The sequence below is a fragment of the Camarhynchus parvulus genome, chromosome 17, assembly GCF_901933205.1.
Source record: "Camarhynchus parvulus chromosome 17, STF_HiC, whole genome shotgun sequence".
NCBI lineage: Eukaryota > Metazoa > Chordata > Aves > Passeriformes > Thraupidae > Camarhynchus > Camarhynchus parvulus.
Genome location: NC_044587.1, coordinates 7858069 through 7874552, shown reverse-complemented (window position 1 = coordinate 7874552; position 16484 = coordinate 7858069). Strand labels below are relative to the sequence as shown.

Sequence of the window (16484 nt, the reverse complement as noted above, 5' to 3'; positions counted from 1 at the left end):
CAGAGCATTATTAAGAACAAAAATATATTTGAAGTCAAAAAAAGAGCAGGCCTATTTGTGGAGCTTTGCTCCTTCAGTGGCTATTAGACACTGGGATCTGGATGCAGCTTCTGGCTGAGGAATATTTGAACCCTTGGCTGTTTGAGCCTGGGCAAGAGTCCCTGCACACACATTCTCCCTTCTTCTGCTTCTTTAACACAAATTTCTGAGCACTGTTAGAGACAGTGACTGGGGTGATAGAGCTTGTGGCTTGGAGCAGTACAACATTTTATAGGTTTCTAACCAGCAGGGATTTGGAACTAGGTTCCTCCCAAAAAATAAAGCAAATTTTATCCCTGCTAGGTGAATATTTTACCTTATCTTCCAGATTTGTGTATAGAACAGAATGAAAAATCCAGCTTCATTAAGTATCTGATACATATTAATAAATAACAAAACCTGAGGGAGCCTGGGCTCAGTATATGACACCATCCATGTTACTCAGCTGAGGAAGGAGGTCCTCTCTCCAGCTTTGGCTGGAGACCTGTGGGCTGTGTCTGGTCCATCTGGGGGGACCAGAGAGGAAGGGGAGGGGTATGGGCATGCCCTGGCAAGCGTAAGGAGTTAATTTCTCCTCTGGGGAAAATGCAGGGGAAGATGTCATTTCCCGAGCTGTGCACTTTTTGGACAAACATTCCCCTCTATTGTGGTGTTCCTTCTGAAAAAATTCCTTGGAGCCACATGCAGGGAAGCCCAGGCAGGGCAGCTCCTCAGTTCCCCACGGGTGGAGTAGGGCATGGAGACCCCAAAAGGGGCTCCCTGGTGAAACAGCCTCTGAAGAGATGAGCAGGATGACAGACAGTGGCTCATCAGTTGTCTCCAAGAAGAGATTCCTATCTCTGGCTGATTTTCCACCTCCTTGGGAGGAGCAGCCCAAGAGCAGCACAGCTTGCTCGCTGACCTCCCACCAGCCGGGAGGGCAGAGCTGGAAGTGCCCGGTAGCTCAGCATGGTGTAGGTCTTCTCCTCCCAAAACAGCCTGCCTGGGAAACTTTATCTCACTGCCTGCAGGCTGGAGAGCAGGCGATGAAAAACCCCAAACAGTGTCAGAGGAACGAAAGCGAGGTGCCTGGGAGGGGACCGACCCAAACCAGCCTCATCAAGACAGGAGCTGAGGGCACGACTGAAACAAGGGGGATGTGAGAGCTGAGATGAAGGGGGGTGAGGAGGGACAGGATTAAGGTTTGGGAGCAGAATTTATTGCTGGGCAGGGAGTTGAGACCAAGTGGGATCTGCACAGAGTTGTGAACACTTACCAGCCAGGCGACTCATGCTCAAAATATCTGCTGCTTCCCTGCCACCCAGAAACCAAGTGACCTCCCAAGGAGGGGAAGCACTTTGTAGCCCGGTGGGTTGCTGTTTTCTGTGCTAAAACTGCTTGATGCAAAGGGCAAATGGTCAGAGACGGGCAGCTGGTCACACCTCTGATGGATTTTCTCCATGGAGGGGGAGGTTTTGTAGCTTTTTTGGAGATAAGTCTGCTTTCACAGACTTCCCTGGGAGCCGGATCATTGTGACTGGGGAATTAGATTTGCCTTAGCTGGCAGTTTAGAATCCCCCATCCTTGAGATCACACAGGTGGAGGGCTGAGCCATGGAGCCCATCACAAGCCTGGCATGCATTCAGCATCCAAAGTCTCCCAGAACTCCAACAACATCCCAGGAGCTGAATGAGACGCCTGGGAGAAGTGAGGAAAACCACCTTCTCCTTGGATCTTCACACACTAAAAGCGAGATGCTGCATCCCAGTTTATTACATTTATAGGGTAAAAGGGGGAATAATAACCCAGCCAGGGGGGCTGTGGGGTCAGAGTCAAGGAGGCAGCAGGAGAACCTCGCTCCTGCAAAGCAGCTGCCGACACCTGCGGCAGCAGCCGTGGGGCCGTGGGGCTTGGCTCTCCCAGTTATTTTCCCATCTGAGGCCTTTGACTGAGACCAGATTTCAGGCCAGGCTGTTCAAATACAGCCCTCCCTTTGAAGAGGTTTATGAGTGGAGCATTACAGGAGATATTCCAAAGGGAAAAACAATGAAAGGTGAGAGAAAAAGGAGCTGAATAAAAATACTCCGCATACCAAATCCTTCCAGCACAGTTTGCCACCTACTTAAAAAGGCACAGTTTTAAAATACACATTGGGTGTAAAAGCCAAAAACCTGGAGGAGACATAGGGAGGGGCGAGTCCAGCTCTGTTAATTCCAATACCAGATGAGGATGTATTTTCATACGGTTGTAGAGAGAGTGAGACACATGAAAGAGACTGCTTTGCTCCTTTTCTCTCAGGGTTACATACTATGTGGCAGATGTGTCAGTCTTTTAAAGCCCCTGCAAGTTTGCCCATAAATGTCCAACATTTATGCAACACCTGTTTTTCTCCCAAAATGTCACAGGACATTTTAAAAGCTTTAGATTTATCATCTTTTCCCCGCAGCAGCCATTGCTGAGGTGACACATGGTTCACATTTAAGAGAACATAGCAACTCCACACATTATTTTGGGAAAGGGCTGAAGATTAACATTGCACCATGTGAAGATTCAGGAGTTAACAGTCGAGTAAGAGCTGGCTTCAGATCTTTAGTGTCCGCAAACTGTCAAGACTTAAGTTTCACTGCAGTCCCACTACCCTCCCAAACACACTTTGGGCTGCACACAATGCTGTGAACAGGCTGCCTGAAAGCAAAATACTTCAAGCCAAGTTCACTTTAAATCCAAGCCCTCTTACTTAATGTGAGACTTTGCACTCTCCTGTTTTGTTGCCCTGAAAATGCACAAGGGACTTCCATGCTTATCCCATGTTTTCCCTTTGCATTTGAGCATTAGCAGGGAATGACCTTGTGGATTCCGTCAGCGAGTGGGGAATGGAGCAGTGTGACTTATCTGACCAAGCACCAACTAATCAGCACTGCTGCTTAGATAGGAAATAATGAGTATTTGCCCTGCTCTGCTCGCAATCAGGCTGGAGAGCTTAAAAGAAATCATTAACGGCCTCTTTTGAATGCTGCAAGTGGCAACGAATAAATTCAGTCATAATCTGGGCATAAATTCGAGGCAAGTGCAGTCAGAAAGCAGGGAAAAAAAAGAGACATTCATCAGCTTAATTATTTGTTGTGCGCTAATTGATGAGCGTCGCCCTGCAGTGGGCGAGAAGCCAGGGCTGGCACAGGGACGAGTGCCACCCAAGGAAGCAGGGACATGGGCAGGCAGTGTGGGGAGCAGGGGGCCTGATGGCAGATCTGTGGCTGGGGCAGGGGACAGGGCCCTGCTGCTCACAGCTTGCCCTGTTTGTGACCCAGGAGCAGCTTTGAGAGACAGGAAGGCCATTGCCGGCCAACCTCCAAGGGAGAGAAAGCTTCTGTTGTGTATCTGGAGGGGATAAAGTCTTCCGTGAAGGACAAAGCAAAATCCCATCTCCTTTTAATCTTCCTCCCCTCCTGACCCAGCACAGGTTGCCAGCTCCCTTCTGCCTGGCTGCTCTAGGAAGCTGCTTCTTGCTTTGTATCCTGCTGCAGATAAAAGAAGACACTATTTTCTAAAACATTACCTACGTGACACTGCCAGAGTGAGGGAAATAAATAACCTGGGCATAACTGGCTGGCTCTGGGCTCTTGGCCACCGGTGAGGAGCTTGTGGGGTGTGCAGCATTGCTGGGAGAGGCTCTGGCTGTTTCCTCTGATTCATTTCAGGAAATCTTCTCTCCAGTAACTGTCTCCTCCACTTCTTTTCTTCCCTTTCCCTTTTATAAGTTTTCCCTAGACAAGACTGTCTAGAAAGGCCTCGCAGAAATCAGAAACTCTTTCTTTAGGCTCTGCTTACGTACTTTGTTCCAGACTGGGATTGCAGAATTGCCTGGTTGAAGGTCCTGCAGTCTGATCCCTGTAGATTTAAATACACTAAATTTGCTGCTTTAAAATTCCCTCAACTTCAACCATTTGTAAGGGTGAACTTTCATCTGTCTTTCCTCTCTGCCTTTCCTTTTTGTCGCATAAGGGATAAACCTACAGCTCCCATGAGAAAAACCTGCCTCACTCAATTATCACTCAGGTTTTCCTTCAACTGCTTTGCCCCATAGCACTTGGTAAAAAAAAGAGAAAAATTGTCCTGTCCCTTCAGCCTCTTGACATTTCTGTCCAACACCTTGGAGAGGAAAACCAGCAAGTGCCTTGGCGGAAAACAAATGAGGACTTGTGGTAGATAGAGGGCTGTGTGGGATTCATCCAAAGCTTTGCTTATCTAAAAGATAGGCCAGTTATCAAAACCTCTTCAGAGACTTTATGGCCGAGAATTCAAGGCCTAAAGAAAGGAGCTTTGAACTGAGGGGCTGTTGCTGGCTCCAGCAGGGATTTCCAAAGCCTGTCCCTGTCTCCCTGGGAAGGGAGGGGAATGAGTCTGCTCTCCTACCCCTAAGCCAACAGAAATAACCACTTTTTGGTATTTTGGAGAAATAAGCACCTTCTCCCTGCTCTCTGACTGCAACACAGACCTGTCTTAGGCAATCTCAGATCCTTCTCCATTGCCACAACATGTTTTTTCCGAGGCAGTTTGGTGCCATTAGAAGCTTAAGTGACCACCCCAGCTGAGGAAATCCTGTTTATCCAGAAGAACTGATGCTCCTGCCACGATGCAGCTCCTAACTACTGGCCTGTCCCCAGCTGGGTGTGTTTGTTAGCCAGGGAGATAGAATGAATGGTGGGTGAGCAGGGAGGAAGGCAGGATGCAATGCTGAGTGTTGCTTCATGCCTCTGGAAGCGGCTGAGCGCTCCAAGCACGCGGGTTCTCCCCAAAGTGTGGGTGAACTCACTTCCCCACCAGCCCTCAGTCACAGGCTCAGTGGCGGTAGCTGTTTGCCGTGTGAGAGGAGCGTTTCCAGTCAGGGTTGGTTGGGATGGGAGCTTTTTTTGGGGCTCAGAGCTTGATTTCATAATCCTTCAGGGAGGCTTTCCAGGCGTCAATAAATTAAAAGCAGTCATGGTAGCAGCACATGTTGCCTATCCTGAGAGAACTGTTCTTGGCTTCAAGGGACGTGGGGCTTCCCACAACATACGGCGTTCCCAGGGGATGTGCTGGTGGAGGGTGTTTGCTTTGCTATCCGACCTCACTTCATTAGCAAGTGTTACAAAAAACAGCGAACAAACCTTCCCTGCTCCACCGCCAGCTATTTGGCCTCTGGGTGGTCTGGCTCCTATTAAATCTTTGGTGATTATTTAGACTAATTACATTCATGTTTGCACAATCGGTAGCACGAGAGTAGGAAGCACAGCTGATTGCTGAGCAACTGAGCTCCGTGCGGTTTGGCAAGCGGGGCTCCCTTGCTCTGCTCCGCGGGCAGGCGGGGATGGATGCGGGATCCGTGCGGGCTGGGCTTCCCCGGGAATCCCTGCTGGCTGTGGGCCATCCTGCTCCCACTGCTTCTGGTGAGGCAGCTCCCAGTTTGCACACGATGGAGAGAGCAGAGCATCTGTTGGGTTCAGCTGAGCTACTACTCGATGCACCACGGTTGCTGGTTTCACCGGGGCAAAGCTCAGTTTATGGTGGGGTAGTTAACAAAAATTCAGGCTTTTAGAAGCGCATGTGCTGCGTGGAGAGGAGGTTTCCTGCCAGCTTTGTCTTCCCAGGCCCTCTGGAGCAGTGCCCTAGGTGTGAACCCGCATACCAGTGCTCAGAGCTAAAAGGGGGCTCGCTCTTGCTCCCTTATCTCAAACTGGTGACCTCAATGCTGAAAACCACTGGGAAGACCCTTCCAAGATGCTTTTTTATCCCACAAGGGCCTTGTCAAGGAGCAGAATAGTCTCTGGTGTTTGAGCTGGGAGGCTCTGGAGAGGCACAGGGCTGTGACACTCAGCACAGGCTGCCACACTTATCTCCCAGGCCACACTGCCCGCCGAGGCTCTGCTTGCAGCAGGGCCTCCGCAGCCCCAGTGAGCCTGTCTGGGAGATTTCGCAAACACTTCAGGGCTGAAATCTAACAACAGCCTGTTTCCCAACACTTTGCAGCCCTCCTCCCCTGCTTCCCCCTCCCTGGGCCCGATCCTGCCTGCCCTGGTGCTGCTGTGAGCCAGCCCCAGGCTCGGGCAGAAGGCACAGCCAGGTCAGCCTGATACCAGACTCTGTGAGGGACAAGCTTGCAGCCTTTGCAGAGCTGTTTCCCATCCCTCCCTCTACCTGTCTGGGATTTCTCCTGTCAACATTCCCACCAGTTCCCTACAGACTGGCCTTTCTCAGCAGGGATCAGCCTTGGGATGTCACCAGCCTCTTCAGATAGGTGCATGTAGTGAGGAGTTATGACCTCTCACTCATTCCATGACCTGCATCCCAGTTCTGCGCTGCTCTGTCGCATTGTTGCCTTTGTTCCCACCATTGGGACCACAGCATCCAGCACAAATCTAGCCCTGTTTCTAAGAGGCAACTTGAGTTTTATCCAAAGTCTCTTCACTCAGTGTGGGAGAGGATGCTCAGGGCTCCCATGCCTTGCTGGAGAAGGAAGTTTGAGGTCATGCACTGTGCAGCAATGGTGGTGAGTTAGTCGAGGTGTTTTGGATGCCCCATGAGTTACACCTGGGTGTCTGTGCCAGCCTCCTGCCCAACCTGTGAGCCCACACCTGCTGCCCTTGCTCCTCCAGGTTCGGAGCAGGATGTGTCATGTCCTGCACACTCCAGGTGACAGGAGTGATGGATTGTGTCTCTTTTCTCTCGATGATGGATAGTCTGTGGTCCAGTGTGGTTGTGGTGTGACTCACATTCCCTGGAGCATTGTTGATCCAGCGCCATGACTGTTCTGGATCATCTCCAAGAGCTGTGTGTGGTAGGTGTGTGGAGCTGTGTTCTTCACTTATGTCTTTTTCAATTTACTTTAGCTGATCTGAGGATACAGTGTCTTGTATTAATTTATCAAATGTCCAAGACAGGCTCTAATTTTAATTTTAGCTTTTTCTTCTCACCCTCCTAGATATTTTCTGGGTTTTCTACATGGGGAGGTGGACACAGGTGAAATGCAGGGCTTGGTGTTTTGAAGGAAGAGGAGCTGACTCCTTACTCCTGGCTCTACAATGGGTCTATCTGAAAATTTCAATGCAGGTCGTGTATTCTGGTAACGAGCTGGGCTTTCACAGCCCTATTTAAAAAGAAAAGAGGTAGTTAATCTTGGAGTATGTATATCTGGGCTCCACACCTAAATGGGCTATCATTCAGTGAAAGGATCAGCATTTATTATTTCTAGCACATCCAGCAGCTCTATTTCATGGCTGTGTACTCCAAAGGCTGTCACTGTGTGAGCCCAAGGCAACAGACAGTTCTTCTTCTAAGGGTTTTCACAGTTTCCATGAGTACTTCAGACAGTCCCAGCAGATTCTGTGTGTGGGTTAAAGTCCCTAAATACCTATGGAAATCAGGTCCTTGGGGAACTCAAATGTGTATTTGTTGTAAATGTTGTTTAAAGTGGAAAACCCTCTATTACTGCTAAGTTTTTTGGAGAATTTTGTCAAGTCTAATGTGACTGTGACTGTGCTTATTACCCATAGAAATCTCTGCCTTTTCACATAATAGAAAACTGATCTCTGGAGCTCACTGCCATAAGACAAAACAATTCATCTATGTGGACAATAGCACTGTAAAAATTAAATTGCATAAAAAGCCTCCATAAGGGACATAAAGTGAATAAGACTGATCTGATCAGGAAGAAACCCTTCTCCATCAGGCTACCCACTGCTGGGAACTGCTGCTGAGCCACAAAGCTGTCTGCTCTGGGGGCCACAGCTCTGCCTCAGAGAAAGCTTCTGCTCTTCTATCCATGACCACTATCGGGAGACAATAAACAGCCAGACATTTCTTCTCTGGATGCTCCATCTCCCCAGGAATTGGCTGCAATGCAGCAGCAATCCACTCTTGCACGTGCACCTTTTCAGGTCGCTCCAGGGCTGAGCACATCCTGTGAGACAGCAAAGAGGAAAACAAGGGATTCACGAGGAGAAATGGGAGGAGAGAAATGAAGGAGGCAGAGCATTTCAGGCAATATCAAACTCATGCCAGTTTGGGTGTCTAAGGCTGCTGTTTCAGCAGAAAGTAGGTGGGGGGACTGTGAGCTGGTGGTTTGGAGACAGAGACATGCAGGGCTTTCTCTCCAGGCTTTGATGTTCCTGCAGGTGAAATGGGAGCATGTTTGGGATCTCTGTGCCTGCAGCACATCCTGCTGAAGCCTGGACAGCAGCAGAGACAAAGTGCAGCAGGCTGTCACCACTAATTTCAGACACTTTACTGGAATGCCTGAATTGGGCGTGTGGCTGACCTGTGTTCAGTGCAAAGTGTGGATCCATCTTCCCTGTCTCTCCTCTGAATGAAGGGGCTACTTAATCTCCTTTGTCAGGTTGTTACAGGCAAACACAGGGAATCCAGGCCAGGGAGAGGAAAAAGCTTGATCAAGACAAATGAAAGAATCGAGTTCCCAGGTCTCGCCTCCAACCAGTAGCTTCGTTGTACATCAGGGAGGATTTTTTAAGTCAGAATCATTGCCAAATCCAGATTGAACTGAATGATTCAGGATAAAAAAAAATGAAAATAGTGGAAAACTCCAGGCGTACTTAAATGTTTTGTTTGAGCATTTTCTAAGTGAAACAAGTTTTTGTTTCAAGACATAACTTTTGCTGTGAAATAGTCTTTTTTATTTGTTTGTCTTGAAGGGAAAGGTCAAACCTGAAATGTAGCAGATAATCTAAACCAAAATGTTTCTTTCTGCGCTGAACAGAAAAAAACTTAATTTTTATTTTGCATGTATCTTTTCTTTTTCCTTTCCAGTATTTTAACTCAGTCATAAAACAATCCCCTCTCAGCCTCCTCCCCAAACCCCATTGTTTACAGACTTCTCTGTTTTCCTATCTAAGAATATTCACAACACTGTGATATGAGACAGTCCTGCTCGGGCTGGCTTCTGTTGGATCAAGTGACTCTTAAGCTCCTATTGTTTTCTGCAGTTTATAAACTTATTCAGTTGCCAGTTATTTGGATTCATTCGCTTCTAAGTTTTTGGACTCTTTCTTCTCTTTGCAATCTCCACATTTGTGCAATTGTAGATTCAGATTATTCACTGGTTCTTTAGTTCATAAGTCACCGAGGCCATGGCTTGATGAAGAGTCATCACCCTATTCCACCTGGAGGGTCAGGTCTTCTGTGAATGGAATCAAAAGCAAGGGGAGGAGGCTCTCTAAGCCCTGATTTGGTGATGAACGTTGGCTATTTAGTGTCTCTGTCAGCATGTTCCTGCCTCAGGCTACCCAGTTGTGAAATAAAGCTCCACACCCCTCCTTCCCAAATTGTGTGCGTCAGGAGAAAGGCATCCTGGAGAGGGACAGGCAGGGACTCGTGTGGAAGGTCTAGCTGGAGATGACAGCACAGTGCTGGGTCCACATTCCTAGATGGGCTGCGGGTGATGCGTAGGGAACAGGCAGACTCAGGCACTGTAGCCTGGAGAAAAGTGTTTGTGAAAGGGAGAGTGAACGTGTGGCAGCAGAGCCAGGGGGAGCAGACAGAGCCTGTGCAGCCCTCGCTGGGAACATTGGAACAGGTTGTGGCACTGCCTTGGAAGGAGTGTAAAGGAGGGGAATGAGGTCATTTGTTCAGTCTGTGCAGATGGGAGAAATTCTTGGGAATTCACTTCAGGGCAAGTGAGACACTTGTCCCACTGCCTTTTCTGCAGGTAAATGCTGTGATGCAGGAGGCCCAAATCAGCTTCCAGTGGGCAAGCATTGCAGGCTATTGTTTCAGCTCCTTCCCACGCTTCTCCAGAGGGGTCACAGAGAGATGACAGATGGTGAATGCAGCAGTCTCCCACTGCATTCCTCTGCTGTGCCTCAGTGCCTGTTAGCTGCATCTCCTGACCTCAAACATGAGAGGTGCTCCGAGAAGTCTCTGCTGGACTCCAGCTGCACTGGTCTGTGAGGCAGTGCTTGGTTCTGCTCCTGAGGAACTGAACCCAAGAACATTCTTGAGAACGTTCTTAACTGAACCCAAGAACATAGTTAAGTGCACAAATGGACTTAAATAAAGCAGCAGCACCCAAGCCATAGGCCCTTAGGAGCCTCCTTGCAGCACCAGCTCAGCATTAACACAAATCACTGTAAAAAATAACATAGTGAAGATTGCAGCTGATCTCTGAAGATTTCAACCCAGAGATTTTTTTTTTGTTCTCCAGGCTGCTGTAGGTGTGTTCCTTCCTTCATGCCTTTGTGTTTTTGCCTTCTTTCCCAGGTGACACCGTTTCCTATGTCCTGTGACCTACAAGGAGAGTGTGCTTGCCGGGACCCCAACGCCCAAGAGCACAACCAGAAAGACCTCCGTGGCTTCAGTCTTGGGTAAAGACAAGTGACGTGGAAAGGAGGACCACACTGCTCAAGGCAGGCTAGGAGAGACACCACATCCCTTTTGGTATCGTTTTTAACATTTAGCTGCTCAACTGGATGGCATTTCTGCACCAGGGACCCTTAGAATTCAACCAGTCTGCCTTTAATTTTTGTCCAAGAAGAACTCAAAGTAGGGGTTTATGTATTAATTATATCTTAAATAGTGATCATGAGAAAAAAAAACAACCAAGAGTCAAGTCAAGATGACTTTCATGTATCAAAACAGCATGTTATGCCCACCTCCTAATTTGAACAGTTCATATCTAGATTCAAGGCGAGAAACAAACTATTTATGTACACATATTTATAGAAATAAGTAGAGAAAGAGAGAGAGAAAGAGTGAGAGATTATGATCAACGCAAAAAACACTTTCCCCTCCCCAGCACTCACAACTCAGACCGTTGGTGGAAGAGGCTGAGCTCTTGGAGGACTCCAAGCTGAGCCTTTTCTGATGCTGAATGCCAAGGTATCGCATGCTCGGGGCACTGTGGTTGGGGTGGGATCTCCACAGGGCTGGGCCTCTTGGCAAGGGACTTGCCAGGCACCCAGCCAGCTCGAGGTGTGGGATGCATCTGCTCCTCACAGGAACGCTACTTCCAGCCAGGCAGCTCAGCAGACTGCAGTGGCCTTTCTGTACAGCTCCTCCTTCTCCCCCTGCCCTCAAAGAGCCATCAAAAAGCCCCCTTGTAGCCTGCAGGGCTTCTGGGGTGTTTCTGTGTGGAGCTGGGCAGGTGGTCCCGTGGTGGAGTGAGGGATTGGGGAGTCTAAGGGCTGGCATTGAGGAACATGGATCATTGCTTCTGAGGAGCACAGAGAGGGGAACTCGCACCCGCACTTGTCATTTGAGCATGTCTGCTGCTGCTACTCCTGCTGCTATGTCCCATACAAATAGTTTCCTTACTGTGTCAGGACAGGGTGAAAAACAACCCCATGCAACCAAACAGTCTGCCTTAAAGCTTACCTACAACCTGCCTTTCAAACCCTCTGGTCTCTTCCTCAGCACTGGGGCAAGAAAACAGGACACCAGCCAGCCAAAGGAATCTGCTTTCTGGTCTCCACCCTGCCAAGTGGCTCTCCAGCCTCCTCCACCCCACTCTTAGGGTGAGCTGATTCTGACAACTGCTTCGTGCTCCTGTTTTTTTCGAGAGAGGGGAAGAGGAGGAGGAGACACCTGCCATGAGGAAAGGCCCATAGGAGACAGTATTAGAATTTTGGCCATATTTGTCAGTATTAAAATGCCAGGCCAGTGGGTTGGACATTTGGGATAGACCAGGAGCCTAGCTGTTTGTAATCTTCCAGAAAGAAGGGCATTAGCTGCAGCAGACCTCACACTTCCCTGTCATCCTCCTGCTTCAGCCCAGAGGGCAACGTGTGCCAGACCCTCAGTGATTCCTTTCCTTATTAAAGGGTTCATTACATTGAGTCACTGAGATACCCAGGGCATCCAATGCTGCTGCTGCTGCTGCAGCCCGTCCCAGGGAAATCCCAGAGATCTTTCCAGTGTGGCTAGGGCATGTGCTCCAAGCTCCTGCTGAGAAGAACACACATCCAAAAGAGCATCACTCCCAGTGTTAAGTTTGTTTGTTCCCTGGAACTGTTGTGACTTGCACAATCTACTGGGTAAAGAGAAAAAGATTTTTTTTTAATTCCCGCTTTAGGCACTGGAGCGAGGCAGAAGGTTAAGGGCAGGGGTCATTTAGCTTATGGAGATAGATGTAAAAATGATTTGGAGAACTAGAAATGGAAAAAATATAGAATAATATGTGCAGGGAGCCAGGTTCTTGTTACCCACTGTTGGGGTTGTTTCTCTTGGAATGAACCAGAGAAGAGTCTCAAGAACTGAAGTCGAGGCCTGGAGAGGAGATTGTCACTAAGAAGGTGAGGAGCTCTCCGTTGTGAAGCTCCAGCTATTCCTAGAGAAGGCCTGGCCTTGGGAGCTCTGCCCCCTCTGTGCAGGGGTGTCCTGGAAAGGGAGATGCAGTGGGATCAGGGTTCCTGCCATGGAGTTAGACTGAACATTCCCCAGCTTAGAGAGCAGCGGCATAAACTTCCACTTTTGCCCTTCACCTTCTAACTAATGTGGGAAGTAAATAACTGTGCAAACGTTGCTTCTTCCTTCTGGTCCCTTTGCCCTCTCATTTTGCTGGCAGTTTGTTCATGTGCCACCCAGCCTGTCAGAAGAGCTCACAACCTCCAAAGCCTTTCAGACTGACAACACTTCATGTCCTCAATGCCTGAGGCATCTTGGCATGGTTTCCCCTCTCCATCCCACCTGGGTTTCATTCCAGCAGGGAGTCTCAGTTCAGCCCCTGAGTGCATGCTGAAAATTCCCTTCCCAGTGCAGAGCTCAGCATGGAGGAGATTTCCCATCTGCTTTTCCCACTTGGACAGTGCTCAGGAGATACAGGTCTGTACAGACATTATTGCCACTTGCTGCTGTGGGCTCACAGGAGCTCAAGGGCAGCTGAGCCCCTCTGGCCAGCCAGGACCAGACCCTTGATGAGCTGGAGACCTCAGCTCAAGGGAGAGAGGCTTCTCACCAGCACAGCCTCACTCCTCAGCTTCCCTCCTGCAGCCCTGGTGTGCCCCAACTCCCTTTCCCACCAGCAGGCTTTCCATGCTGCTATTTGATTTTTATTTTTAACTACTACATTGGCACTGCCCATCTCCTCCAGTAGGGCTGATGGGATCAGGAGTGGGAAAAAAGTTCTGCTCTGAGTGATGTTAAATCCAATGGTTTGTTGGGTTTTAGATTTCTTTTTCCCATTGGGGCAAATCCCCTCTGTATTTTCAGGTGCTGTCCCAAGCACCCAGAGAGATGCCAAGAGGGGAGCCATGGGGAATGGACACATGCTCAGGTCTTGTACCCTGTGCTTCCAACCTTGGGCAGGGCCAGCTGGATCCTTACATCATCTACCACTGTATGGGCCTCAAATGCCCAGAGGAGTCCTAGGAAAGACCCTCCCTGACTGTGGTGGCCAGTGGGTGGAAGGTGAGAGGGACATCAGCCTGCACCTCCACCCACTGAGCCAGCAGCATAGGACAACACCAAACCAGAAGTTTGGGGGAAGAGAAGAGGGTGCTGATGCTGGTGAAATTTAGCTGCTCACAAAATCCATTTCACATTAGTGCCAAGATCTTCTCTGTCACAGATAGTGAACCAGGGCTGCACCTTATGTGGGGCCACCAGGCTGTGGGGGATGTCCATGGCCAGCAGGAGGGAAAGCTGGAGCAGAAAGCGGTGAATGGTGCACGGTGGGGTGGGAAACTCCAATCAGCTGCTACCCCTCTCCCTCCCCACCATCTGGCAGACAGGCTGAGCTGGTGTCCTCCTGCTTTTCTTGCATCTTCCGCTGTCACCCCCAGGCTGAGAAAGGAGGATGGCACCAGAGGATTCTTGGAATCGGGTTCCAGCTACCTCCCTTCTAGTTTCAGTTTCACTTGGTTGTAACTGTCGGTTTGTTTTAGGTTTTACCTGTGTCTAAGAGAAAAAAAAAAAAAAAAAAAAAAAAAAAAAAAAGAGAAAAAAAGAAAAAGCCCCATAGCCAACAAAAGATTTTTGCTGCAAGTGATTCAAGTGGGGAAAAAAAATAATGTGTGAGGCTTTACAGAGAGGAATAGGAGAGAAAAAAAAGAAAACAACAAAACCCATAAAAAATGGAGAAAAGAAAAAGAAAAGAAAACCCGCATAATCCAAATCCAAGAAGAGCAAAGCCTATTTTTGTGTGTTTGAAAGGAAAACACCGATTCTGCCAGCTGAGTAGAGAGCTAGATACTAAGTGTAGATTTCCCTAGAAGTACCGTGAGGTTTTATAACATTGTCTGGTTTTGTTTTCCTCGTGTGTTGTGGTAAGTCCAGGAACTAAGGCTAAGGGGTTACCCCTGGTATATTGTTGTTTGTGGGGGGAGGGAGGGGGTGGAGTTTGTTTCCTTTTTTTTTTGCCAGATTATTTTTTTAAGTGTGTATTTGTGCTTATTTTTACGTTATCCAACTGTACATACGCATTTAATCAGTATTTCACTGTGCTCTAATTACTGCACTCAGAAGCACTGCACAGTCTGAATCCCGGAGAGCTGAGAGAGACTGGGAGTGAAGAGGGAAGGAGAAAGCTGCTACCTGAGCAGACAGGTGATTCCCATTTTGGGGAAGTGGGGTGCTGACGCCTCCTTCCCACACTCCATACTATTGTGCCCATTCGAGGCCGAGCTAGAAGACAGGAAGGGATGGGGTGAAATCAGCCAAGGCTGGGATGCCCAAAGGGATTTCAGAGCTTGAAGTCTGGCCTTTGAACTATTTTGGATGCCATGGAAATTCCCAGCCTTTCAGCAGCATCTTGCCCTCCCCTGCACAATCCCTGGAGGCCCCAGTGAGAGTTGATGGGCACGTTCCTATCACTGGGAGAGGACCACATGCCTTGCAGAGATATGCTCTAGGTATCTCTAGATATCTTTATGGTTATGGGCCCCATTTTGGTCTCAGAGGTGCAGCTGAGCTGATCTGTTTTAGGTTTTTTCCATGTTACCCCATCCTCTGGGGAGGGCCATCTCCCTGTTGAGAGTGCAGCAGCACTCCTGCCTCCGGGTGACCTTATATGCTGGGCATACTGAAGCCCCAAGAACAGCCCCATTTCTCTGGAGGACCTTGACCACTGAGTTCAGTGGGACCATGAGCAGAACATCAGCAGGAGCAGGTCCAGGTGGCCCAAGATGTATTTCCTTGGAGCTAAGGTCAATTTGGGCAATAGGGATTTGATGTTGGGCTGTTCCTGCCACCTGGGGGGGTTCAAACCCCCCTGTTCCTTTTAGCAGGAGCAAAGCGAGGCTTAATGTTTTGTTTCTGTCTTCGTTTGGCAAACTGAGTTTTCCCCTTTTCACCGGATCTACGCATCCAAGATTCATTGAGAATGAGAATCACTTCCTCTGAGGCCACACTCAAGAGCTTGGGTTGGCTTCAGGTGTTCAGTGAGGAGTCTTGGTGCTACTTGGTGGTAGTTTTAGCCCTGTTGGGTCGAGATGCGGAGCTAACTAGTCCAAGTTGTCTTTGGTTCCCATTCTGGCTTAGTTTGTAGTCTTTTGTTTTTGCTTTCTTTTGGTGAGGCCACATTCAACCACCAAGTTTCCATCTTCTGAGTGCAAAGAACCAGGGCTTTAACAAAACATTTCACCAGCAATTCAAGAGGGAATTGGAACCATTGTGGAGTTGGCATTGTACGGCCTCTGTAATTACGTACCTGTCTGCAGATGAGAGGCTGAATTTTGCTCCCATCGGGTCAACACAGGTTTTTGTTGTTGTTGACTTCACTGGGAGCAGGATTGAGCCGTACTATATATATAAATATATATATAAATATATATGTGATATATATATAATATTATATGTGTAATATTATATATATATCAGTGTAATATTTACAAATAAAACTGTGATCTCGTCTAGAGAAAAATGTATTCATATTACCAACTGCTCTTCCATATTTATGTATCATATTGTATCTTTTTATTATAATTATTATGATTATTATGGTTATTATTATTATTATTATTATGGAATCTTTCTTGGCACCTTTTGGAAGCCACGTCAACCAATACTCCAATGAAGTGCTGAGGATCTATTTTCACAAGAATTCTACTGGTCTACTGTATAAAAGAGAAAAGAAAAAAAAAAGAAACAAGCAAAATACAGTTCAACCCTTAATTCTGTACCTCACGCCTGTACGTTTGCTGCTCCAATTTTGGGTTTTATTTTGCGTTCGTTTGTTTTTAACGGATCTAATTTAAGTCTCCAAGCAATATATAAAGATGTAAATAGTAAAGCTTATTTATTAAGATTGTCATCTTTTTTAATTTATATTTACACAATTGTTCATCTAATTTATTTTTTTTTCAATACAGTTTTTAACAGTTGTCCTTTTTTGGTTCATGATGTTTTTTAAATCATTTTCACAGAATTTCTTTATACAGCTTTTTCTCTTTCTTTGAATAAGCAACAACTTCCTCTGGTCTTTCAAAAACAGGTCATGTTTCACTCCAAAAAAAAAAAAAAAGTTATGTCAGATTCATCAGAAA

At 47.7% G+C, this 16484-nt stretch overlaps 1 protein-coding gene across 1 annotated transcript in view; it reads left to right on the top strand.

Annotated features, from left to right (window-relative positions):
- Positions 1 to 14315, top strand: part of PAPPA (pappalysin 1) — a 178809-nt gene extending 164494 nt beyond the window's left edge. Inside the window, exon 22 of the mRNA XM_030961226.1 lies at positions 10267 to 14315. Within this exon, the coding sequence (XP_030817086.1) occupies positions 10267 to 10374 (108 nt within the window). The 3' untranslated portion in view covers positions 10375 to 14315. The remainder of the gene's footprint in view (positions 1 to 10266) is intronic.
- The last annotated feature ends 2169 nt before the right edge of the window (positions 14316 to 16484 follow it).